Source organism: Doryrhamphus excisus, linkage group LG19 (assembly GCF_037039965.1).
Source record: "Doryrhamphus excisus strain RoL-2023G ecotype Guam linkage group LG19, RoL_Dexc_Guam_v1.1, whole genome shotgun sequence".
NCBI classification, from domain to species: domain Eukaryota; kingdom Metazoa; phylum Chordata; class Actinopteri; order Syngnathiformes; family Syngnathidae; genus Doryrhamphus; species Doryrhamphus excisus.
This window is the reverse complement of record NC_136375.1, coordinates 7874637-7902520: the sequence shown is the minus strand read 5'-3', so window position 1 is coordinate 7902520 and position 27884 is coordinate 7874637. Positions and strand designations below refer to the sequence as shown.

The window sequence follows — 27884 nt, the reverse complement described above, 5'->3', positions numbered from 1 at the left end:
CAATGAGACCATCATGAATGCGTCACATCACATGACCTCAGTGGTCAAGTGATGTTGCTTTAAAATACTGAGAGCTCACATAAGCTTGCTTCTTTGGTTCAATGTTAGCACGCACGCGCACACACACACACAGCATGGCTGGTCTGGCTTTTTTTGGGGGGGCGGGGGGGGGGGGTTGCTTAAACTCAACAGCAAAATCCTCAGAGAAGCTCCATTTCCATAATCCACCACATGGTTCACAAAGCTTGAAATGAAAAGGACAAAAAAAAAGTAGCAAAGTGTGAGGAGTCATTTTGGGCTAGACAGAATAAGATTTTTTATTTTTAAAAAATATCAAGTAGGTGTGTTTAACGTTTGAATTGAATGAGCTTAACCGCAGTTGTTAATGGAAGCTGATTTTTATCTCCTAAATAAAAAGTCTCAAAAAGACGAGTCGTCTTATATTCGTTTGCTGAATAGTCTAGAGATTTCTATATGCAAACAAACTGTGCTTTTGCAAAACCTTTTCTTCCCGTCACTCACACATACCAATGATGGATTTTCACAGAAAATTGTGTGTCTAATAATTGAATTGAATGAGCTTAACCGCAGTTGTTAATGGAAGCTGATTTTTTTCTCCTAAAAAAAAAAAAGTCTCAAAAAGACAAGTTGTCTTATATTCGTTTGCTGAACAGTCTAGAGATTTCTATATGCAAACAAACTGTGTTTTTGCAAGACCTTTTCTTCCCGTCACTCACACATACCAATGATGGATTTTCACGGATTTGGGGAGATTCAAACAATTTCATATTCTCCGAGGTTAGGCTTTGTCACAGTTTGAATGCGCCTGCTTAAAACAACGCAAGCTTGTTAGTAATGTCTCCTCCCACTTTACTGTTGCATAAAATATCTTAATATGTTATTAATATATGTTTAACATTACACACACACACACATCTTCAGTACCAGGACAGACAAGCTGAGCTGCTATAATATTAGCACCTGTGGAGTTATTCACACCTGGACCAGGACTAGCGCCTCAGAACGGTAGCAAATGTCCTATTAAAGAATCATGTCTCAGCAGGGCCTGACCTCACACGTTTGTTTACACATGGACTCTCACGTGAACCAACTATAACATAGGATCAACTCAAAACAAACAAACAACAAAATAAATACAAAGCACACAGTGCTGAAAATTAAAACCCATCCCTTGACCTTCTCGTTTTTTTTTTTCCTTGATCGACATTCTGTACCTACATCCTGACTCACCTCCTCTTCACACACCCCTTTCACGTACTTGAACCCTCTCATTCCGCAAAAAAAAAAACCACACACACACAGAGACACGTGCTACGGTACAAATCAGTAGGCTTCAGATTCCTTGCTTAGCTAAGCTGGATTCAAGTGAACCACAGCAACAAGAACAAACACTGATTCAGAGCTATACATCAGTAGAGGACCAGGTGGTCCTTTTGGTGTCCAGCATTGTGATTGGTTGTCTGGCAGTTGTGCTAATCAGGAAGTCTCTTCTGTCACCATTTAGCTTCTCCTTTGGCGGGGATGATGACATGCTGCATGAGGAGAGTGATTGATCAGTCGGATATCTTTGACAATGAGATGACATCCACAACTTAACGTGGAGAAATTCTCAATTCGAATGCCCTTTAACTCTAGAAATGTTGTCCCCAAAAATAGTGTCAATGCAATGAAATACGGTGGTGTAAAAAGTGATTGCCAAGTGGTTGGGCCACCCTTAGCAACAACAACTGCAATCAAGCGATTGCAATAACTTGCAGTGAGTCTCTTACAGCATTGTAGAGCAATTCTGGTGACTTTGCAGAATTGGTGTTCCAGCATGAAGCGCATTTTTAAAGGTCATGCCACATCTCAATAGGATTCAGGTCAGGACTGCTCCAAAGTCTTCATTTTGTTTTTCTTCAGCCATTGAGAGGTGGACTTGCTGGTGTGTTTTGGATCATTGTCCTGCTACAGAACCTAAGTTGGTGTCAGCTTGAGGTCACCAAAAAGTGGCCGGAAAAGACCATTTTCCCAAAGGTCTTTCTTGGAGACCATCAAGATGTTTTCTGGGTATTTGAGATAAGCCTTAATGTTCTTAAGGCTTGTTCAATAGTTGTATATTCAATAGTGGTTTTGGTCTTGGAACTCTGTCTGTCTTATGGTGGAGTCATGAACACCGACCTTAACTGAGGCAAGTGAGGCCTGCATTTTTTTGGGTGTGGTTGTGGGGTCTTTTGTGACCTCTTGGATGAGTCGTCGCTGCGCTCTTGGGGCAATTTCACTCCTGGGAAGGTTCACCACTGTTGTATGTTTTTTTCCCATGTTCCTGTGGTTTGCTGGAGTTCCAAAGTGTTAGAAATGGCTGTGTAACGCTTTTTCCAGACGGATTGCTCTCAATTCATCTCTGTTATGCTTTAACAGGGGGAGCAATACTTTTTCTCCCTTAATAATTAAAACGTTGTGTTCAGTTGTGTCATTGACTAATATTTAAATGAGTTTGATGATCTGAAACATTTAAGTGTGACAGAAAATAAAAAAATTAGGGGCAAACACTTTTTCACAAAACTGTATATTCATTGTCACAAGTGATTGGAAAAGTTTTACATCTGCATTAAAATTTCATGCTCAGATTTGTCAGATTATTACCATTATTTGCTTTGCTTCCAGAAAGGAGCTCAGATACTTACTATTATATATACTTACTGTTTTTGTTTGTCCAGTGATCAAATTTAACCTGCTAAAGAGAGGAAATGTTTTATGAGAAATGAACCGTGCCATGCTCAGTTAAAGCAAGTTGCTACCGCAAAGCTTAATGAGAAGCAGATGAGCCTGCAGGTGCATGCGGTTCCTTTATATCTTAACTGTGTGGAATATGTACGGAGGTGGACCTCCCGTCTCTGTGTTAAATTGTTAGCAGGTTAAACTGTGCAAGTTAGCATCCTAATGAGTCTTGAGTCTGAACCCGGGGGGCGCAGACCAGGAAGTGGACTTGCACGCTTCACCTCTGCAGGCGGCCAACACATAAAGAAGTAGCGCTAATGAGTTGGCATGTTCATGAAAGCTAGCTGCAGTAACAAGAAAAGTGAGAAGTTAGGAGTTGGACGGATGCACATGGTCGGCCATGCACTGACAAAGAGACGGGAAAATATGCAGATTCTGTTAATTGAAGTACATAATCACAAAGGAATGTTATGTGTTGCTAATATGAGTAGGAATCTATATTAAAAATGCATGTTTTCAAAAGCAATAACAGGAACTAAGTAAAGAATCTTTAGAAAATATAAATGACACAATCCTTCAGGGGCTGTATTACCTCTGTCCTTGCCGTTGAGCAACCTCTCCTCTTCCTCCCGACCGTCATCTGGTCAGAAAGAGGGTCAAGTGTTAACTACTGTACATGAATATAACTCTGCAGTAAAAAGGTCCATCATTCATGGAAATAGAGCTCAGATTCATTAAGTTCAGTGTCAAGAAAACTAACATTTTTACCTCATTTGAGCACAAATGGAAGCATTACTGCGAGCACTTTCATTCTGAAGGTCCTGGGTTCGAGGCTGGGCTGGTTGAACCAGGCAGGTGTGATATAATGAGTCTCGAGTGCTGGACACCTAGCTAAACGTCTGGACTGTCGGCACCAACATAACCTGTCTGGTTCAGTCAGCCCTGCGCACTGCCATGGGCTCGAACCCAAGACTTGAGAGTGCGGGGCGCCGAGCTAAAAGACAAAAGTCTGTAACAGTAGCGACCCCCCCCAAAAAAAAATGAACCACCACAGAGATATTGCAGTACTATGGGAGACATTGTATGCTGCCGCTTTCTTTTAAGGGTGTATGCTGATTGCAGAAACACAACATATCATTTTGAACAACCACACATTAACATTATTTCCCTTATTGCCGCACCTGGTCACTAAATATCATTAGAACATTTTTCCTGAAATTTATATCATGTTTATAAATAAACCACCAAATGTTTTTTTCAGTGCTGCAATTTACAACCAAAAAACAGATTTGTGGGAATATGCCATTGGGGAAGAGCCCATACAGAGAAAACAACTTGTCTAACTGAAAAGTTAGAAAAGGGCTAATTGACACAGTGTGTATATGCTTGAGTGTGTTTCTGTACCAGAATGAAGCTCTTTGACCAGCGAGGACACAGTGTTGGTGATGGAGTCGGCTGCCACAAGGAGGTCGTTTCTCAGGTTTCTTCTGGGGCCTGAAGAAACAAAAGTCAAAAACAAACTTTTCGTAAAAGGGTGGAATATTTAATGGATCAAATTAGATGATGCAGGTGTATGTAATAAAGAGGCTAGCAATGATACCTTGGGCAAAAGCCTCTTGTACGTCCCCGCCCACCCCGGCGAGGGAGTCTTGGGGCGAATACATCTGGGGAGACGTGGTACCGAGTGAGCGGACAGGCGATGGACTCGGCCGGGAAGGAAAAGCTTGAGAAGAACCAGCTGCCTGCGCCTGAGAGATGCATTCGGGAATATTATTGTAAACAGATAAACACAATCACATGTTTAATTTAAAAAGCAGCATGGCTTCATTGGATAAAACTAATGTACATCTTTCATCCATGGCTAAATCACGGTTTGAACATGGCACCCTCGCTTTCACGTTTTTTCAAAACTAAATGAATAATGACTGCTGGTTTGGTTGAATATGGTCTGTACAAGCATACAAATGGCTAATGGCCAACTGTGACTCATTGTGTGCACCTTTAAGAAGTGACTGAGTGCTAGCAGCAGGATAGCAGTGTGGAAAGTAGCCAACAGCAGCTCCTGTGCGAACGTTCAATGCATGTGTCCTCGGCTTGCTAATAAAGCCATTTCAGTACATCGGGAGTCTTTCCTTAAGCACAAACAGAGCAGTAGAACGCTGTTCTACACTGGTCTCTAGGTGTCAGTATAGTTGCAATGATGAGACAATGGCTACCAGGAAGTGCGTAGTGTCAAGAGACGACTTATTTTCTATTATTATTTTTCCTATTATGTCTGCTATAATACATTTCATTATCTCAAGGGCAGTAATAATGGTATAAAAGAACTTATTTAGAAGGTTAAAAAACAGGTTTACTATGCTCTCGTTTCATATCTACATACTGTATTGTATATAACTCTGGGAAAAACTGTTGATTTTGTTAATACTTGGGCTGTTTATATTGTTTATTTTTCTATATTATGTATTTTGTACTGCTTAACTGACTCTGTACTCTTGCTGCTGTGCAATACAAATTTCCCCACTGAGGGACAAATAAAGGCATATCTTAATCTTAATCTCTTAATCTCTAACAACAAAAATATTCAGTTTATTAATACTGAATCCTACTTTGGCGGAAATTAACCGCAGTCAACGAGAGATGATTTTTATTGCTTAAACCCTGATCATTCAGACCTTGCAAAGAGGCGGGGTTTAAACTTACTGCCTGTCGCTGTTCCTCATCCTACAGGGTCAGAGCACGAGCAGGTGGAAACAAACGTGGAAAGAAAGAAGTCAGATATAAACAGTGCTAGAACAGGAGAGACTCTCAAAAGGGTGAACAAGAGGAAGTGAAAGTGAGGGCAGGATGTGAAGACCAGGGGAAATGTTGCCGTCTTTGCGTGTCAGTTAGGACAAAACCCCAACTCGGTGTGAAAGCATTGTTGAGTGGTGTGTGCGTCACCTTGAGAAGCTTCATCAGTCCCTCCAGCTGAACCATCAGTTCTCTCCTGCTCTCTTGTAGAGACGACATCCTCTGCTCCAGTTCGTCTTTCCTCTGTCTGCAAAACGCAGACAAGCAAATCACTACTGTCACTTGAGAGGCAGAAGAAGACAAATGTGTTTACACATTTGAGACGGATATCTTATTTTGGGAACATTCAAAAAATGACTGAAGCCTCAATATTACAAGTGATTCTGAGCATTTCTTCCAGTCACTCACACACACTCTTGACAAGAAGAAATGCAACAATGTTAGCAAACAATAAAATGAGCTATGATGATAAGTTGAAGCAGAGTTAACAAGCAGCTAAGAAATATGTTGTCCTGAAAAATACCTTGTTTAAGGGGACCTATTATGCAATTTTGTGGACTCCTATAGAGCAGCTATGTGCAATAACCAGCACAGAAAGCTTTGTAGTTCTTCCAGAATCTGCACCTATTCCAGCTGTATTTCTTTGGATTTCTGTTTTAATATACGTATTCCACCTTGGGGGGGTGGGTCGCGGGTTTAGCTTCATGCTGAAATTTCACCCCGAAGTTGAATACTCCTAACTTTCTGTGGGTAGTGTTGTTCTCCAGTATATTTGACTGCAGTGTATCAAAATGATATCCCCCACAACATGGTTTCACAGTCAAAATCCCACTTGTTTGGCTTGTTGTTGCTACTGAAGTATATTTTTTCGGCCTTGGCTTTCCAAAACATCCATCTGTCATTGCCATCTGCCTTAGAGCACCCCCCCCCGTGTTGCAAAGCCTCACCGCGCGTTTCAGGCCCAGTCCGAACACAGTGTTGACAATGCATAACAGAATGGACCGACTTCAACTACAGAATCATGTCATCCGGGGCCGTGTTTACAACTCTTGTCGAAATGTAAAAATAGCTTGTAGAGAGTCGTGTCACTCCCGTTTGTGTGTTCACCTGAGCAGGCGAAGCTCAGCCAGGAGAGTTGGGTTGGTGCTGCCCTTCTCGGGACTGGGCTGGCATGCGGCGTCGTGTTCCGAGCGGAGACGTTTGATCTCTGCCAAAATCTCTCTGGGTAATGAAAAACAAAGTGGTCAAGGTCGGGGAGGGTGAACACGGCTGACCAGGCAGGAAGAAAACAGGACAATACCATACAGCACACACCCGGTGTAAAAAAAGAATACCTATTCACCAATGTAACTGACTACACACTGTTTCAGTGTAATCATTGTCCACACATTTCTACCTGTTTTTACATTCCAGCTGAGCAATAAGCTCCCGTTTCTGTTTGTTCACATCAAAGTTAATGCTCCGCATGGGTATCACCTAAACACACAAGCAGACGACACAGTTGTCAGTGCTTCACCTATATACACGTATGTGACAAATATGTTAAATATAATATGACCTCACCCCGGAGCTTTCACTCTCTGCCAGTCGAGAGGTGTAGCGGGCGATGAGTGTGTGTTCCTCGTCTTGCCTGCTAGGGCTTTGCACATTGCTGCAAGAGAAAACATATTCAATGTGAATCTTATTGTTATTCACTATATTCACACTCTTAACAGTTAGGACAAACATGATGTAAAGCAATTCTGTTAGTGTCATATGTTATGTTATGGTGGTACACTTCCCAGTGAGGGCCAAATAGTGAACATGCTAACAGGTTCTATATAGTGTATTTCAAGAAATCAAACTCACAAAATGTTTGTGATATTGGTGAAAAAGCCTAATATTAGTATAGACTTTGGCCTCTGTTATTCTTCATTCTTGTAAAGTTACAGGTTTTCCATTTCTATTTTAAATTTTCTTTATTTTTGTAACTTTTCTCATCATCATTTACAGTATGACAGTATTCCGTAATGACAACTTTATTGTTTTTTTGTCACATTATCAACTTTCATCAACTTTATGCTACCAAAATGTTATTTTTCCCCTCATATTATGACAACATTGTTCACGTAAAATTTACAATATCTACTTTTTCCTCTTCATATATTGACTTTATTCTTGTAAAATTATCAATAAAAAAAGAACAACTGCAGGCAACGAATGGCCCCCATGCCGCACTACGGACATCTCTGGTCTATGCCACTGTGACTTACAAAATATATTTCCCTGACTATGAGGGGAAACCCTGGAGAAAAAAAAAAAAGTTCCCTTCTGCTATTTTAAGCAGCAGATGACTCAAACTAACTCATGACACAGCTACACTTCCCAAAAGGCTGATTGTTGCTGCAGATTAAAAAACAAAAAATAAAAACGCTGCCACCTAACTGCAAAAGAACTTTGGAGAACATTGGTTTGCAAGCCATATCTGGTTCTCCTTTATCACTGCTGACAAAAAGATGAACTATAATGTATTTTGGGATGCAGCCTTGCTGTACGTAGTATCTCTGCAGCCTCTCACCGTGGACTGCTCTGGAGGCGATTCACATAAGCGGCGATCAAAGCATGTTCCTCGTTCATGCGCTGAGCTGCAGCCAAACTGGTGACACACGGGTTACACACAGCAAAATAAGCATCGCAAACACTATGTGGACAAAAGCCTAGGGGCACATCTCTTTATCAGCTAATTAATCCCTTAAGGCAAACTCAATTTACTTAGGGGCCACTGGAGTTAGGGTCTTGGTGAGACTGGGCCGCAAAAAAAAAAAAAAAAAACGCATTTATTAAAAACAGAAAAATGAATAAACTTTGCTTTGGTTTGGTTTCGATTTTCTACAAGAAAAGCTCTGATAAAACATTCCACTGTTCTCAAATATCTTACTTTTTATTTTTCTACACAAAATAAGATGAAAAATAAATAAACAAATCAAGAATAAAGAAAAGCAATCAATCAGTAATAATATAATAATAATAATATAACGGCAAATAATAAAATCTTAAGAAACCACATATAGTTGGTGGGTAGACAAATTATTTTTTTAAGATTAAAACTAACAAAGCATTATTAGAGCCCTGTAGACATGACAAAACACGACTATAGTCACATTTATACTTATTTTTATTCATTCATTTTCTACCGCTTTTTCCTCACAAGGGTCGCGGGGGGTGCTGGAGCCTATCCCAGCTGTCTGCGGGGTACACCCTGGACTGGTCGCCAGCCAATCACAGGGCACATATAGACAAACAACCATTCACACTCACATTCATACCTATGGACAATTTGGAGTCGCCAATTAACCTAGCATGTTTTTGGAATGTGGGAGGAAACCGGAGTACCCGGAGAAAACCCACACCTGCACGGGGAGAACATGCAAACTCCACACAGAGATGCCCGAGGGTGGAATTGAACCCTGGTCTCCTAGCTGTGAGGTCTGCGCGCTAACCACCACCGTGCCGCCTTACTTATTTTTATTTACAACATATTGCGCAACTGCAGGGTCTTGAGTCACATGCTAACTCGCAAACTAGAGAGCTAGCGACCTAAACGGTAGCCTTCAAGTTATTTCCTTTAAACTTAAATAGCCAAAAACTTACCACTTCCACACGGATAGGGAGGATAACTATTAACAGTTATTTAACCTTTAACATGAACATTAATCAAATGTAATAATTTGTTCTGGGTACATGATACCATACAGCATCCATGTCAAACTTGCACGAGCCGCACTAACATTAAACTTTCATATCAAGGCGGGGGCCTCAAACTAGTGTCCCGTGGGCTGGCTGTTTGAGACCCCTGCCTTAAGGGATATACAGTAACGTTTTATAACCTGAAGCACTGTTGGTGCTTTCAGTCGCCATGGCTGATGAAATGAATCGATGCTGAGGTTGTATGGAAGTTGCTCAGTCCACAATGACTTCACACTGAATATTGCAAGCCAAAGCTGCATGCACACTGTGGTAGTTTGACTCATACAGCAAGTATACTCAGCTCAAGGCAAATCAGTGTTGATATTTCTTTAAATATGCCAAATGACATGTGGCTCCAGTGAAGAATGCGGCACGTGTGAAATTGGTACCTCATAATTTGGACTTTCCTATCTCATAATTAGTAAATGTGACTTTTCATGTCAAAATTTCACCTTTCTTATCTCATAATTGTGACCTTTTATGACATAATTTGGACTTTTTAAAAACTCAAAATTTATCTCATAACTTTTTATCTCAGAACCATGACCATTTGTTTTCTTTCAGTGGCGGAAATGAGCCTGACCACTGAGGGTTACCTTTTGCCTTCCTACTTTGTGTCCATATAAGGTCAGCAATCACACATACCACATCAGTGTAGTGAACACCCTTTTAATATTAGGGTCTTTTTACTTAATATAAACATGAAGCAACACAGAGTATATGTAGTAAATTGGTGGAAATTGGTGGTTGAGAAAAAACAATAGTTTTTATGGAATGTAGAAAACTGACATCTAAAACAAAGTTAATGGCACTCATGCGGATTATTTTGCACTCTGCACCATATGAAAAAGTTATTTGGACAAAGTGTCATAAAAATCTAAGCAGCTTGGATTAAGCCTTACCTCTTGGAGGACTCTGGCACTCGTGAGGACAGCAACATGGCTGAACTTGTGTCCTCAATGGGTGGAGAAGGGCTGCGTCCATATAAACAAATGCATTATCAACTTGTTAAACGTACAGAGGCCTCGGTAAGCACGCATATTTCAAGCTCTACAGTCTGACAGAGTGTATTCATGCAATAGGGAATCGGTTCTGGTCAGAGCAAACACAGACAGGCCAAAGATCACAAGCGAAAGACGGAAAGAGATGAATGAGTAACGCGAAAGGCTGAAAAAGACAAAGATTGAGTGACCTGATGCGGCTCCAGCATGTGCGTACTCACTGCTAAGTGTGTTGTCCTGAATAAAAGCTACAATGCTGCGAGGTATGCAATGACCCCGTCTGCTGATGTTTGGAAAATCAAACCCTCTGAATGTGGGTGGAGCCAATAAAATGGTTGGCTGAATGACTTTTTGCCCCGTCATGCTTTCTGCACTTTTACATCTCTCAATGAAAAGTAACCTTTACACCAGGGATCTCAAACTCAATTTACCTGGGGGCCACGGGCTGGGCCGCATCAGGTTAAAATATATATATAAATTTAAAAAAAAAAAATTAAATATAATAAAAATATAAATAAATATCAATTATATTAAATATTAAAAAATATATATAATATAATAGTCTTCAATGTTTCTGCTATACCCTCCACTTTTTCAGTGCTTTGGTTCTTTGCAAAAGCTCTGATAAAACATTAAATTCTAATAAATTATTATAAATTAATTTGTATTTATTATTAAATTATTAAATAAATGTTTAATGTTAATTTTTATTTTTCGACACAAAATAAGATGGAAAAATAAATAAGCAAATCAAAAAACAAATGAAACAAGTGAAACAAATGAACAAATTAATTTTTATTTATTATTAAATTATTAAATAAATGTTTAATGTTAATTTTTATTTTTCGACACAAAATAAGATGGAAAAATAAATAAGCAAATCAAAAAACAAATGAAACAAGTGAAACAAATTAACAAATTAATTTTTATTTATTATTAAATAAATGTTTAATGTTAATTTTTATTTTTTGACACAAAATAAGATGGAAAAATGAATAAGCAAATCAAAAAACAAATGAAACAAATGAACAAATTAATTTGTATTTATTATTAAATTATTAAATAAATGTTTAATGTTAATTTTTATTTTTCAACACAAAATAAGATGAAAAAAAATAATCAAATCAAAAAACAAATTAAACTTTTGAGTTTGAGACCCCTGCTTTACACTGTGTGCTATTGACACCTGAAAGCCTGGCTGAAGTCTAGCTTAGGTAGTATCGATTGCAGCGCGGGTACACTTCTAAGGGTAATCATTCAACAGCGACAGCATCATGGTCACACTAAGATACATTCCATAGCCTAAGTCATGAATGGAATGTAAGCATAATACAACAAAGACCGTGTCTTTACTATTCAACTTAACATGAGGTGCTAGTATACTTACACTATATTTGCAAGATTTATGGTCCTCTCAGGTTCTTCTGGGTAAACTGGGTGGGAGGGCTCCCTGGACGACACGCAGCCCAGGGTTTTGCCCAGCGCTCGGCCCAGCTTAGTGGCAGGCGACTTCTACGCAAAGACCAAATCAGGTTAAATTGTAATGTTGTACATGTCATTTTTGTGTGGATGATTGAAGTTTTTTTGGAGACTGTACAAGAAAAACAATGACATTATCAATCACTGCTCCCTCTCATGGCGAACCGGTGAAACTTCATGAAACTGAAAATGATTGTAAGATCTGTCACAGCTGGCAAAGAGGTATGGTTTCTTGGTCCTGGTTGTTTCTATTTGTTGGTGTGGAGCAGGATTACACAAACAATTCATGGATTTACTGCGCATTGTTATTATTTTCATTATTATTATTACATATTCATTCAGCTGCACAGTGGGCTAGTAGATAGCATGTAGGCCACACAGTCAGGAGATTAGGAAGACCTGGATTCGATTCTGCGCTTGGGCATCTCTGTGAGGAGTTTGCATGGGTACTCCGGTTTCCTCCCACATTCCAAAAACATGCTAGGTTAATTGGCGACTCCAAATTGTCCGTAGGTATGAATGTGAGTGTGAATGGTTGTTTGTCTATATGTGCCCTGTGTTTCGCTGGCCACCAGTCCAGAGAGTACCCCACCTCTCGCCCAAAGACAGCTGGGATAGGCTTCAGCGTACCTGCGACCCAAGTAAGGATAAGTGGCATAGAAAATGGATGAATGGAATATTTATTCATTCATTCATTCATTCATTCATTTTCTACCGCTTTTCCTCACGAGGGTCACGGGGGTGTTGGAGCCTATCCCAGCTGTCTTCGGGCGAGAGGCGGGGTACATCCTGGACTGGTCGCCAGCCAATCACAGGGCACATATAGACAAACAACCATTCACACTCACATTCATACCTATGGACAATTTGGAATTGCCAATTAACCTAGCATGTTTTTGGAATGTGGGAGGAAAACAGAGTACCCGCAGAAAACCCACGCATGCACGGGGAGAACATGCAAACTCCCCACAGAGATGGCCGAGGGTGGAATTGAACCCTGGTCTCCTAGCTGTGAGGTCTGCGCGCTAACCACTGGACCGTGGTGCCGCCTATTTATATTTATTATTATTAATTTATTTTTAATGTTGTTGAGCTAAGTTAGAAAGTGTGCTAAAACAAGAGTGCTGCAGCAATGAATCCAGCATCTTCCAACAGGAAGATGTTTTGACAAGACATGATGTTGCGTAACTGCACGGTTTATAAGTATGTGTATATCTGTAATTGTTTCATAATTCATGTTATTTTTCATAATGTGAAAGGCATTTTTCGGTTTACAGTATCAAAAGTAGTCATTTTTTCACCATACTCCAGCTTCCTCCCACATTCCAAAATGATGTATGTCATGCTAATCAAAGACGCTTAACTGTACCACGCCTCTCCACCAAAGTCAGCTGGGATAGACTCCAGCTCATGCTGTAACCCTAATGAGGAAAATTGGTATAGACAATGGACAGCTGAATGGCGTAAATATTGTTTTTTGGCTTGGATAAGAAAAAGCCATAGTGCGACATACTGTACTCCCTCTTTTTTTAACAAACGTGGTGTAGTGACTCACCCAGGATGAGTGCTCCTTCATCTGATGCTGGTTGTTATGAGAGCCGTTGGCATTGCCGCGCCAGAAGCAGTTCTGGCAGAGCTGGTATCCACGGCAACGAAGACAGCGATAGCGGAAGCCTGTCATCCCGTTGCTGCGACAGTAGGAACATGTCACGGGATGGTGGACTGGAAAAGAAAGAAAGAAGACCCCACAGACAAATTAGATGATGAAGTGATAATTATGCATCATTTAGCTAACGCAGTCTTGCATTTCATGGCCAAAATTGCTGCGTTTAAGTACCACTTCCCGCATTTGTTGGAAAAGGTAAGTCGATACTATCTCGCAGCTGCAGAAAAAGCAGGAAGGAGGCATAAACTAGAAAAAAGAAAGCACTGACAGTGTGAGAGAAAATTAGGGAGGGAATTGCTGAAGACATCACTTCATGGCACAATGATCATTTATTAACACAAATTCACAAGGAATAGCCAAGAGGCTTGAGAAATTACTTGTTCCAAAAGGTGTTGGAAAAGTTAACCATTCATGTGAATGAGACATGCTTTGACATAGATTGCGGTGCGTTCACAACTAGTTCATGAAAAATTTTCTACATTTGTAAACTTTCTTCACTGACCCGCAGACCCACACAAGTGTAAACACGGCCGATGAAGTGAAGTACATGAAACAACAGCAGTATATTCTGAACAGCAAATGAACCCAAACAACAAATAAGCTATGCAAAGAATATCTACCGTGCTCCACGTTGGCAAGGCGATGCATAAGCGGCAGCCAGACAAGACAACGGGGAGGATCCGATACAATGTCCAGGAACATGTTGAGCATCACCCTCTTCTACAACGACAATTACAAGCTAACTCCTCAGAAACTTTATTACATGTAAGCAATGTTTAATCTAGAACCGTCCAATGATTGGAGAGCTGGAGCTTACCTGTTGTGGGAAACAGGAGCGAGCCATGTTGTTCGTGTAGCCGAAGGACGGTCGTTCGTGCACGGCAGAAGTCACTTTGAGGGCCTCTCTTAGAAAATAGTCAAATTTGGACAATACCATTGCACCGTTGGAGTCTGACACCTGAGAAAACACATCTGTACACACAAAAATACATACATTGTCAGTAATGTACTGTTAAACGCTGGATATAATTGACCCAACAGAACAATAGCTGTAGTAACACGTACTTCCCACAAGATGGCACTTATGTATAACATGAACATTACCATGCTGAAGACAAACAACCATTCTATGGAGGTCATTGAACATGAGTATATGTCACACGTTAAAGCAGCGATGAGCGCGGCCCCACAGACAATGTGGTCAAAGGGGCCCCAAACCAATTAACTGTGGTTACGATGGCGTCTGCTGGCACTCACAGCGGAGCTTGTCCACCAGTTTTCCTCCGCACAACACAGATAGAATGGCCTTCACCGACAGCACTGTCAGTCGGCTCTCCGGCTCACTACAAAAAAATATTAATGAATCACATACAGTATACCAGATGTCTACAGGCTTGTAATATATGGATAAGATAATTTTGTCATGTACCTCTCAATGGCGGCAAGTATGAACTGGACTAATAGGAGAGTGCTCTCTCGTGGATTGATGGGGTGTGTGGTGGGCAAGCGCTTGCTGAGCTGGTTGAACAGAGAGGACACCAGGTTCTCCAGCCTGGTCACAGAAATGCCAGCATTCAGTTCCACGGCGTTCAGACCAGCGTCACGCACCGCTTCGATGACATGGTATATGTCGATGAGGTGCACTGCAATGAAAATCAACATGGGGGGGGGGGGGGGGGGGGGTGTCAAAAGTCGGCTATCATAACAGCTGATTTGTTTATTTGTCGACGAGTTGATGACAAATTGAAAAATTGTATAATTATATCGGTGCCATATTTATACAGGTACATATGTGTAATGTATATGATATATACTGTATGTCAGGGAAATTTTCATGTCTTGAGAGCAATAATTCACACTAATATACACATTTATTTACCATGTGTAAGGCATAGAAGTAAGTTTCATAACATTTGTATCTGTCTTTTACACAGGAAGTAGCCTAGTAAGCAGCAATACTGAAGAGATTATATTATTATTATTATTATGATTCATTTACATTATACATATTATTACTATACATTTTTTCAATATATAATTGCATTGTCATATCCATCCATCTTCTATGCCCCTTATCCTCATTAGGGTCACTGGGGTGTGCTGGAGCCTACCCCAGCTGACTTTGAGCGAGGTACACACTGGACTGGAATAACTAGACTGTGCATAATTACATTCATTTATTCAGTCATATTCTACCGCTTATCCTCACAAGGGTCGCCGGCATGCTGGAGCCTATCCCATCTTATAAATATGATAAATATATATCAATGTTTGCATAATGATGAATTACTGAGGGCTAAATGTGAGGGACAGCTGCATTTCTCCAGGCCACCAATGTGTGAGTGACAAGAGGAAAAGCTCTAAGCCGCTTAGGGAGAAGTTATTGGCGCCCCCTGTTGGTTTGCATGTACAAATATCAATGCCCTGAATATAAGACTTTTTTTAAAGGGTAAAAAAACTCACAGTTGCATCTCTTCTGTATGAATCTCAGCTTGCAGGCTGTTCGATACGTCGAGAGACAAATGGCGTCAAGGTTCTGCTCCCCTGTGACACACAAAAAAGAGATTCCCTCAACAATGACAACTTCACTAGACAGACTGACACTGTCACCACAGTTAAAGAACATGGAGGCCGAACAAGAAATGTCAAAAGGTCACTCACCAAGCTCCACCAGGATCTGCCTTCCGCCTGCTCCTGCAGTGGCCAGTGGTTCCCTCCTACCTCTCCCTGCCCGGGCCCCCTCCTCCATCACCATCCTGCATGACAGACATGCAATAAAACATGACCATGCAGATATCTGACATTCCATGCCTTTCCAAACTTCCTTCAAGCAGAAAGGAATTTTGAGTGTGATAGTTTATGATAAAAAAAATTATCTTATGAATGTTTCACTTGATGACAGAGTCAGATGGGTTTTCTGTGGAAATTGTGGTTGCGTGACCTAAATCCTGCAGCAACAATACTGTCTTTTGGCTATGCTGGCATGCAAACTGCAAACGTATGGAAGGAAACAAAGGAACAGAAATAAGGGAATAAATACACTGAATACACACATAGTATATATATAGACATTCTTTGTATAAATATGGTGACAGGCTAAGCCATGCCCCCACCCAACCACCCTTCCACCCCCTGTACATACACACATTCCAGAGAGGATTTAAAAGCTTCCCAGGAGACCTCATGTTTCGTTCTGACAAAAAGATTCCTCCTTTCAGTCAATCACACACACACACACACACACACACACACACTGTTGGTCTTAATCCCAGTCAGTCAAGTGCAAGTGTAACCTGTTCAGTGTGTCCTTGAGAGCAAAATAAGCTACAAGTTTTATTAAAAGTGTTGACCTTGATCACTAAAGTGACACATGATGATAACTGATGCCTCGAAATATTATAATGGAGACCGCTGTGAGAAAATCCTGCAGGGTACCATGCCAGTAAGCAAGGATTCATTCTGGTTGTTTTGTTTTTTCGGTGGAAGAAAGTTAGAATTCAATGAAGTTGAAGTCTTCATGAAAATGCCTCTAGATAATCATCTCCTCCATGCTTGCGGACCCAGAAATCAATAAAAACAGGATAAGCAGTACTCGGTGGATGGCTATGCTAGTACCGGCAGATGAGCATCTGTGAATGTAAATAGGCGTGATGCAGTGGAAGTTATATAAAACTCATCTTGCATTCAAGGCACCAGCTGTTAGGAACTATCTGTCTCTAGCTAGCTGGCGGCTCATCCCACTCCCCATGGCGAGCAAACTATTATTATACAAGCTACAGGCCCGCTCTGCATGGGTGTCGTGACGCCAAGATGTTGGCGCATTCGCTGTGCAAGGTCTGCTTCCCATTTTAACTCTGGACATTTATAACCATCTAAGATATAATTACCCTTCCCATTATTAGTCCCAACTAGGTCAGGCTTGGTTGATACTTTGTCCGTCATAGGGACAACATCACATTACAGTTACACTGTATTAAGACAAATAAGAGTATCGAGATGCCTGGGTGTTACATACATATTCAGGAAGCCAAAAATATGGTCCACCCTTTGCTGCTAAGGGCTCTCACTCTTCTGGGGATACCACATGATTTTTGGATCCTGTCTTTGGGAATTTTTGTCCATTCATCCAGAAGGACATTTCTGCAGTCTGACATCACTGATTGAGGTCAGGGCTCTCAAAGGTCTCCCACACGCCAAATTGGCCTCACATCAGGTCTCACCTTGTTGGGTTCAATATCAACCAAAATGTTTTGCAATTTTTTTTACCATACAATGCACATAGAAGTTCTCCTCCCACTCCATGTGGAAGCGGTATATTCTTGGCTTCTTACTTTGGCCTTCTTCCCCACTCTGCTTGAAACCCTTTTTTAGTTTCGAATAAATAAACTGGAGGATAACGAGTCAGCTCTGTGGCATGCTATGTTTAAACCACCGGTCATCTCTTGTCTCTCAACAGTAATCCTGTAGCCTGTGCATTACACTTGAGCAATGTTTTGTAAACAAAGAATAAAAGGAGTGCGTAGGTGACTATAGGGGTGTTATTTCAAGTCTACAGGGCTCTAAAAATAAATTGGTTTCCTATACTCTAATATTCAATTTATGAATGATCTGGAGCCAATTAACTGTGATAACTAGGACAACTGTAGTAAAGCTATGTACAGTATTGTATGAGTGTACAAAAAACAGGCAAAATGTAGGCAAATATTTGACAAAAACACAAACTGAATCACCCTGTGGCTACCAATCCAGGGTGTACCCCACCTCTTGCCCGAAGACAGCTGGGATAGGCTCCAGCACCCCCTATGGCCCTCTTGAGGATAAGAAAAATGAAAATGAAAAATGAAAATGTAAAATGAATGAATGACAAACTGAATCACTTTGAATGTATTTTTAAGCACGGAATTGTCCATAATACACCTGATACATGACTGACGAAGAGATGATGAGGTGTGTATAACCAGGGATGGCTTTAACAAAGGACTAATCCATAAGGCAGAATGGAGTGCACAACTTAACTGCCACCAGCATAGGCACTGCAACATTACTCTACTCCACACAACAGGCCTTCAGAACATCCAGAAAAAGATTCTCCCAAACATTACATTCCATATTGTATAACAATTTAAAAAGTCATTGATCATGAATGTCAATAAAGAAAGTGTAATTCAAGTCTTGAGACTTCCTGTCTCGCCAGTCCTACCATCAAATGCTTTCAATAGCTCTCTATGTAGAAGTGTAAATTCCTCAGAACATCTCCTACCCTCAATAAAGCACCCAACTACACTACATTAAAAAAAAAAGTATTCCTGGTTTATGAGCAGTGAACACAAGCTGCATGTAAGTTTAGAGCAGTGACAGAGGCCCATGTGACCTGAGAGGAACCCTTAGAAGGTTATGCGAGTGATGAGCTACACTGTCAGGAGAGCCCAACTATACAAAGTTTCAGAGAAAAAACGACTATGTGTGTTGCTTTTTGGAGTTTTGTGTGGGCATCGCTGCAGAGTGCTGTTTGTTGCACCGTGGTGTTTTATGGTGCTCCACATTTGCTGAGCTGTGTACAAACAAAGACACACACACACACACACACACATACACAGTCCTAATCTAAGACCCAGCAGTACGGTTCAGGTCCAGGGAGTGCACAGTTTGTTGTGTCTATTGTCAAACTTTTGCCAGGTGAACTGAAACGGCTTGGTACAAACATGACTTGTGATTGTGTGTGTGTGTGTGTGTGGTCATACCTCTCTGTGTCAGGAGGTCACAGGGCAAGAGGAGCCTCAATAGAAGGATGTCTAATAGAAAGACAAGAGAAAGGCAATCAGACGTCACCAGACGTTCTAAACACTATGACATCTCTATATGTTGTCATTTCGAAACCTGTGTTTTTAGGAAGTCTTTGTGGATAGCAAATGTCAAGTTTCATTCTTTGGACAGGAAACTAGTCAGGACTGAATCAACAGTGTCTCTCTTCTGTTTAAGGATACGATGACTTAACATTCCACAAATGTATCATTATACCCGAACCCTAGTAGAGACAAGCCCCACTTTACTTCTGCTTTATATTCTGATCCTGACACAAAGTCAGAGCAAGAAAGCCTGACACATGTCCAATTAAAAAAAAAAAAACACATGACGCAAGCGTGATTACCTACTGTTTTACTGTACACAAAATGTGGGCCCTTGTTATTTTTAATTGTCCCTCCTTCCATCCACATCCCCCAACCCCACCGCACCTCATCATTTGCCCTGATGCTGAACTCGCAACAAGCCCTTATAAGCACCAGTCAGCAAGCCTCCAGCTACAAAGAAGCAAAATAAAATACAGTCGTACTCCAGGCTCATGGATTTCTGCATATTTACTGTGTATGCCTGGGACACGACAGGAGCACTAATTATGCATTAAAGTCATTTTGAGGGAGTGGGAACCCTCAAGAGTGGTGGCGGAGAACAACTCTTACTGTAATCAAGACTGACTACAATAGGAAAACAATTTTAGGGAAGTAAACTCTAATCTCTGTAATGAACTCATCTCATTCTCATAGACCCAATCTAGTGTATCGTCTCGTCTCGTGAACCTCGTTACACTCCTAATTTGTGGCAAAGTGGTGGGAGGGGGGTGGAATGACGAAATTGTCAAATTTGCATAATGAGTAAAAAACAAAAACATGAAAATAAAAAAAAATAAGTTTAGTACTACAAATTAGCCACATGCTAGTAAAGTATGCTACTTCTTTTTATACAAATGTTAGCACATCTTGTTAGCCACACTGACAGGAGCAATGGAACCCTGAAGTCAAACGATGCTAAAGTCCTATCAAAATAAGTGTGGAAAAATATGCCACCAAAGTCAAACAATAAGGTAAGATATGACCTCAACTCAGCATACATGAAAGTATACATAGAGTATATTTTGGCCGTGTGTTTTGTTTGTTCTATGGCTATTTATGGCTATTTGTCAAGCATAGCTTGGGACACCACAAAGGTATATCCTCAACAAAAGCAGAGCAATGTGAAAAGAGGAGGAAAATATTACTTAATATAAAAGTACTAAGACTCTACCTGAATCCAAATATTTTGAGTCTTTTATTGTTTTTGTTGTAAAAGGGGTTAATTCCTTTTATACTTGTATGACAAGGATGAGTGTTAAATTGTAAGGCACATTTGTACAAAAAATCCCAGCTATCTTCGGGCGAGAGGCGGGGTACATCCTGGACTCTGGTCGCCAGCCAATCACAGGGCACATATAGACAAACAACCATTCACACTCACATTCATACCTATGGACAATTTGGAGTGGCCAATTAACCTAGCATGTTTTTGGAATGTGGGAGAAAATCGGAGTACCCGGAGAAAACCCACGCATGCACGGGGAGAACATGCAAACGCCACACAGAGATGGCCGAAGGTGGAATCAAAGTCGGGTCTCCTAGCTGTGTGGCCTGCGTGCTAACCACTCGGCCGCCGTGCAGCCGTATACAGAACAAATATTTTCAAAATATATATATTTTATTTTTTAAGGTGTAATATGAAAAAGCTGAGATGTACGTATATGGTTTACAAAATCTCTGTTTTTATGCCCCAATAGTGGTGAGCTTATTTTTACAAAAAAAAAGTTTAAAAAATTCCCTGTACAGTGAATAGTTGGTGCCAATGGTGCCGGTTTGACACTGGAACAGATATTTTTTCCCTTTCCATTAGTTTCTATGGGATTTTTTTTTTTCAAAATATGAAAAAAATTGGAGGTTGATCCCAGAACAAACTTTATTCAAGTGCGGACCACCCAGCGAGTGCACCTGTGCAACCTCAACACAGACACTTTCCAGGCTTACCATAACGGTGATCGGGCCAGACAGATCAACATCACTCTCTCCTTTGCACGCACAAATACACACACATCCTGTACACACCTGTTTGCAGCTGCGCTCGGTCTAAAACAGACTGGATTAGCAGCCAAAAGAACGGCTGAAGATGAATCCAAGATGAAATGTTGGAAGAGCAAGACGCTGATACAGAAAGAGGCGTCAGGCAGGCGAAAGGGGTACTAAAGAGGGGTAAGAGGGTGTTTACCACCCATTGGGCTCCATACAGACACACACACACACAGCATATCATGACACATGACCACATAGCCACTTGCAGCTGCTCTGTATTCTCATGTCTGTCCTGACAGTTCTCCCTAGCCGTGTGTGTGTGTGAGTGCGTTATGCATGATGTGCATGCAGCGTGAATAACTTTAGACACAGACGGTTCTGAAATACCCATAAGAGCTATTTCTTTTGCCCCTTTAGTGTCACACACACACAACTGATGAGGCTCGTTGACTTAAGACCCAAATTCTTGTAGACAAGCCAAGGTTTCAGCAAACTGAGAAAGAAGAATGTCTGTGCACTTTTAGTGGTGCTTTTCAGTGGCTACATTTACACCAATATGACATCAAATAAACATCCCGGATGATGAACAGCATGCGTGTGGTGAACTCAAGGATTGGGACTCGAGACGGCCACCAGTTAACAAGATGGCAAGCTAATAAGTTAGCTTCAAATTGAACTTGAGAAGCCAAAAACTTACCACTTCCACACAGGATTGGAGGAAAACATCACTCTACTATGACGCCCATGGTGGACTTCATGCAGAGTTACGTAACCATGCCTCAATGTTTTGAGTCATTACTACCACCTAGTGACCAGAATACTACATATCAGTTGTATGGTCATATGTTTTGTCTAATAATAGTCCACAGGCTACAATGAAACAGCGAATACTTATTAATTAATTTCTGAAAAACCATGATAGAGAGAACGCGATAATGACAATATAATAATATTAGGGACGGCTGTTTTGTATTTACACTCGATGTACAGTTATGTAATAATGAACATTATGTAGTCAGTTGGGATGGGCTCCAGCCCCTGCTCTGACCCTAAATGGGATAAGCACTGTAGAAAATGGAGAGCTAGAATTTGCTAGTCAGCAAGTCTGTCCACTGAAAGCAGGTTAAATCCAAAGTAAAACTCTCACTGCCTACTCCAGTGTCTTACTCCTGAACTTTGACTTCTGTGCTGCCATCGAGACAACCTGACTGACCCAGAGTGGCTCTTGGCTTGTCACCAGCCAGGTAAAAACAGCAATGCTTCTCATCTTATGCAATTAAGATGGCCAGCTAGGTCAGTTTTATTTAGAGGATCTGGTCGTCAAATGTTTAGCATCTAATTTGATGGAGAAGATGAGTTTATAGACACACACACAAGAAGCAAACATTGCGTCGGAGGTTGATGGTGTCTTAATAAATACTAGTTTGGTAGGAACACTAACCCCACAAATTTGCCGGTGAGCCTTCCAAATATATGAGCAAAATGGAAACTCTACCCACATTTTGAACTTGACAGCTCCGAACATACACAGCCAGATTTGCACAAACTGGTTATTTGGAGTGAATCTGATACATCCCAACCTCCCCATCCTAAAATAATACAGTACGTCATTTAGATATGGGTGCTAGCGGCATTAAAACACAAAGCATATATAATGTTAGAATATATACTGTATAGAGGTGCAAAGAGCAAGTTAACTGTGTTTTTGATTAATTAGCAGGGTCCAGTTCAGGAAAACTAAACACTATGTAACATTTCATATAAGTGTTATTTATACACGATACTTGCTCAGTGTCTATAACAGGGGTCTCAAACTCAATTTACCTGGGGGCCACTGGAGCTAGGGTCTGGGCAAGGCTGGGCCGCATCAGGTTTTCAAAAAAAAAAAAAAAAAACGCATTTATTAAAACCAGAAAAATATACAAACATTTTCAGTGCTTTGGTTCCGATCTTCTACAATAAAAGCTCTGATAAAACATTCCACTGTTCTCAAATATCTTAATTTTTATTTTTCTGCACAAAATAAGATGAAAAATAAATAAACAAATCAAGAATAAAGAAAATCAATCAGTAATAAATAAATATAATAATAATAATAATAATAATAAAACGGCAAATAATAAAAACTTAAGAAACCACATATAGTTGGTGGGTAGACAAATTATTTTTTTCAGATTAAAATGAACAAAGCATTATTAGAGCCCTGTAGACATGACAAAACACGACTATAGTCACATTTATACTCTTTTTATTTACAACATATTGCTCAACTGCATGGTCTTGAGACACAAGCTAACTCGCAAACTAGAGAGCTCGCGACCTAAACGGTAGCCTTCAAGTTATTTCCTTTAAACTTAAATAGCCAAAAACTTACCACTTCCACACAGATAGGGAGGATAACTATTAACAGTTATTTAAGGCGGGGGCCTCAAACTAGTGTCCTGCGGGCCACATTTGGCCCGCGAGCCGCGTGTTTGAGACCCCTGGTCTATAACATCTGTAGGTCTTCTGTTAGTGCTGAAATAGTGAAGCGGTGTTGGTGAACTGTCAGATATAGTATTTATCGTACTCAGCATCCAATTTGACTCTTGAATACTCTTGTATGCTTCACAGCTCTCCATTTTGTTGCATTTTCCTGCTTTCAGTTTCGAGTTCAGTCTGTACAGTGCAGATAAAGAAGTAGATATTATCCATATTTCAAACTGGTGGGGAATGAAAACCTTTCCGGATGAGCTGTAACTGTAAACATGTGATGTACTTCAGTGTAACTTTGTTATGCACACCCGAAATAAACCAAACCAATTCTATTCCAATTAAATCCTAGCGCTAAAACTGTTCATTCATGCACAGCCATACACTGAAGCAACAATTAAGATAGGAAAAGTATGAAGGCTCTTCAGCAGAGGTTGCTGGAACTCATTAAAATCCATAATGAAAGTGATTTACTCCTAACTCAATCAGGAAGCTCATTAAAAGTAAAATTGATCAAGGTTCTCCTAGCCTAAGATCCACGAATGGTTATTATTTGGCAAATGCCTGCTTACTTTTGGCCCATAGTTAACCTCCGTGACAAAAGACAGACAGCAGCACCAGTTGATGTCAACACACAGGGATTTAGCAAACACATGCAGCGGAAATTAGCACTGAAGACTGACCTGGTTCGACTTTTCCTGCAATGTCATAAAATGATGCAAAATTCTTTGCTGGTCTGAAAGAAATCATCCTGTGGGTTTAACTTTGGATTTGAAGTTCCATTGCATACTAAAGGAAGTACATTTCTTTAGGGAGGCTAGGATGGCGATGCAAAAGATGGACGAGTGACTAGAGATAGCGACATGCAGAATGGAAACCAACGGAGACTACAAGATGTTATTTAGAAGCCGGAAGGAAGTACAGAGTGAGATCATCAGAGGGTGAGAGTGACAAGACTGAATGCAAACACCAAGAAATAGGAAATGAATGTGTGCGTGTCCCCCTTAAGAGATAAGATACATAAGATATTGAATTTATTATACTGATCCTGCACCCCTTCATTCAAAGTGTGCAACTGGCTTTCAAGTTTCTGCAAGAATGTTCAAAAAGATTACTTTTTATTACACTGTTTTTCAGCAACTCCATCAGGAAATGGCAATAAAAATGACTTCTTCACAGAAAACGACAAATATTTACATTTCACTGTAATCTGATTTGCTGGGAAATGTGATAAACAAGAGCAGGCTATTCAACTTCAGTTCACTTAAAATGGATCTTTGCATTTTTACTGTGTTTATTTTGTGTAAATCATGGAGCAAAAGCACTTGCATACAGGTAGCGGTGTTGCTAATAGCCATTTCCCACCACAATTAATGTAGAAAACCTAACACTAAAATGCTAAAGCTACTTACCATTGAGTGACATCTAACCTAAGTAACGTCTTTTTTGGAGAAACGTCAGACATTTTAAAAAGATTGTTTATTCCTACACCTTTCGCAGCTAGCGGCAAGCAGGACCAACCATAGCAGAGTGGGAGTGCCTGGAAGAGGGCCGTGGGTGGAATACATTTAAACACACCGTTTTCATGGGAACCACAAAATCCAAAGAAATACAGCTGAATAGGTGGAGATTCTGGAAGAACTATAAAGCTTTGTGTGTAGCTTCTCAATAGCAGTGCACAATACAAAGGGCCGAAAGATTTGCATAATACTACAGGTCCCACTGAACCAACTATGGACATCGCCACACCCTAAGTGTGTCATAGAACATATCTCACACAACTGGAAGCAAAGGCATTAGAGTTTGTTGAGGATTTTGTGCATTACATTACATGCAAATTATGCAAATTTGTTGATTACATCATTACTTCCAGCCACACACACACCACAAATAGATTGTAGTCCTGTGGGAAACACTGCTGTTGTATAAAAGATCTTTGATATTATATACAAACGAAGGCGTATAGTGAGCAAATAAGAAGAAACAATGTGGCCTACAGGACAATTTAGTTGAAAAAGTCCTGAACAAGAGGCCGGACAGGAATGAGTGTTGATCTAATCATAGGTTTCACTCTCACCACCATTATCTTTACCCACCCACCAATGGTGGAGACAGTGACAAACCACTGAGGTAATTCCGTACACTGAGCAGTTATAAACCATGAAATTTGCTTGTTTGAGGAAATGACTTGACAACTGGCAGATTTCTTCCTTGTGTGTGCAATTAAATCCATAAATCACCCACAAGTTACTGTCAATATAAACTGTCCGGGGCAACAGAAGTGGCTTCCTCTCTCATGTTTCTCTTTTTAACTTCCTCTGCAGGAGCTGGAACATATACAGTATGTGTGTGTGATGATTACTAGCTCTTTCTTTCAATTGCCAGGACTGCTTTTCTAACATTGAAGTTCAATGTTTCATTGTTGGATGCTGGCAAAAATACATCAATGAATAATATGTTGTTTCCTGTTTACAATAGCAGCATACTGATGCTATCTCACAAAATGTATGTATTATTACTACAAAAGCCAATTTCTCTGATGTTTTTACATGGCTTCGGGGCTGTCAACGTGTGCTAGAACCCACACTTCTAAATATTCCTGCTCACCATAAAGGTCACAACCCATATTCCCATTACACACATTTCCACTCACATTGTACTCACTGCTGTTTTTTCATGGTTTGGCTTAAAAATAAATACGCCGATTTAAGCACCGGACACAACAGATTCTTAAAAATACTTTTACGTGTTGTTGCACAAGCCAATATGATTGGAGATAAGCCAGCAAAGGTAAAAAGGTGACATTTTTGAATGGGACCAACGTTCCTGAGCGAAGTCATACAGCAAGCCGTGATAGTTCAAATGAGTGGGCATGACTTAGGACTGGAGTAACGTTGCACACAAGGAAAGGGTGGGGGGGGGACTCCCGTTTAACTGTGAAAACTATATATTAAAAAAATACATCTAACGCTAGGAAATTGACGCAAAGACTTGATTTAATGTTGGTTAGTGTGTCGCTGTGTTGACTCTTAGCAGCCATGTTGACGAACTTCATGCTCAGCTACCAAATCACAACAAGTTGGCTAACAGTTTCAATAAAACCACACATTGACTTATTGAAATATAATACTACTTATTGAAATATAATACTTTTCAAGTTATACTCACCGGGGGTCGGTTTGGACAGGTATTAACACACAAACATGAGGCTCCACTTCCAACAGCGATGTTTCACTTTTTAACTTCTTCCTCTCGTTCCGTCTCTTCTTGTTTAAATCATGTTATGGTCGCCCGGGTTTTTATTTCCGTAGTAGAAAAGCATGTTTTAGTCGCCTTCAAGGCGGCTAGCTGCCTGCCCGCCCGCCCTGTACCGGTGAACACTGTACTGGATGATACTGAAGCTTTTTTTTGAAAGAAAGTCACTCCTCTCCAGCGCCATATTCCCTCCCCTTATTACAGCCAGCCTGCCTCCCCCCCACAACCTATTTCACACTCGGACGGCTTTCAATAGTACACTAACTCCATTAACGTCACACTAGCTAATTTCACAGTGTTGTTTTACTAATAAAACTACAAAAATACTGCTGTGTATTTACTTTAAGCTATACATACAATATACAAGTGTACTTCATATACGGCTACCTCATTTAACAATATGAACCCTACCTTTTCAGTTATTAAACACTTGCCTGTATTGCCTATAACAACAAAAGTTCATGGTTTTAACCAATAATAAATAATAATAACACGTCATATCAGCTATGAGTGGTTTTAGCCTGTCAAAAAACATTTACTGTACTGTAATTGCTTAGCCTAGCTTGAGTTTAGCCTCTTGGCTAACTTTGCTAGCTAGTTGTGACGTGTTTCATTTCAAGGCACAAGCATCATGCTTTGTTATTGATCGAAATATGTGTCAAGACAAGTATTTAATCCAAAAATAATTCAGTTTGAAGCAGTTTCCACTTGTCAAAAACTTTGTAATTGCTTAGGCTAACTTTGCTGGCAACACACTTGATAGCCAGGGTTTTAATACAAAGGCCTTTTCTTCGCCTTTTTTTAATATAAATATATATATACCTTTTGTTGTGTTGTTTTATCGCTGCACTGTAGGTTTTATGCTTTCTTTGTAGCACTTTGAGATTTCCGTAATATAAA

General features: G+C 40.3%; 1 protein-coding gene across 8 annotated transcripts; it reads right to left on the bottom strand.

Moving 5' to 3' along the window:
• Positions 1–167: 167 nt before the first annotated feature.
• LOC131107111 (dystrobrevin beta) lies at positions 168–27089 on the bottom strand. 8 transcript variants are annotated; one of them, XM_058056806.2, is made up of 22 exons: positions 26898–27089; positions 19128–19178; positions 16048–16142; positions 15850–15930; positions 14816–15029; positions 14644–14729; positions 14204–14358; positions 14007–14106; positions 13276–13442; positions 11629–11753; positions 10143–10214; positions 8072–8149; positions 7078–7165; positions 6911–6990; positions 6622–6735; positions 5665–5761; positions 5425–5445; positions 4322–4469; positions 4126–4215; positions 3314–3361; positions 2704–2737; positions 168–1553 (listed from the first exon to the last, which is right to left on the bottom strand). In XM_058056806.2, exons 3-21 carry the CDS (start codon positions 16139–16141, stop codon positions 2730–2732), a joined length of 1866 nt encoding a protein of 621 aa, XP_057912789.2. In that variant the 5' UTR covers position 16142; positions 19128–19178; positions 26898–27089; the 3' UTR covers positions 168–1553; positions 2704–2729. The 8 variants fall into 8 exon arrangements, with proteins under 8 accessions (XP_057912789.2, XP_057912790.2, XP_057912784.2 ...); XM_058056807.2 differs by having other exon boundaries at positions 2704–2734; XM_058056801.2 differs by lacking the exon at positions 2704–2737.
• Positions 27090–27884: the final 795 nt, after the last annotated feature.

Bases quoted from the DNA above. Each gene is read 5' to 3' on its own strand.
- LOC131107111 (XM_058056801.2), bottom strand. From the start codon at position 16,141: ATGGTGATGGAGGAGGGGGCCCGGGCAGGGAGAGGTAGGAGGGAACCA. The intron at 14,359-14,643 runs GTGAGTGCCAGC...TTGTGTGTACAG, and splicing joins ACTGGTGGACAAGCTCCGCT to ATGTGTTTTCTCAGGTGTCA. The intron at 6,736-6,910 runs GTAGAAATGTGT...TTCATTACCCAG, and splicing joins CAGCTGGAATGTAAAAACAG to AGAGATTTTGGCAGAGATCA.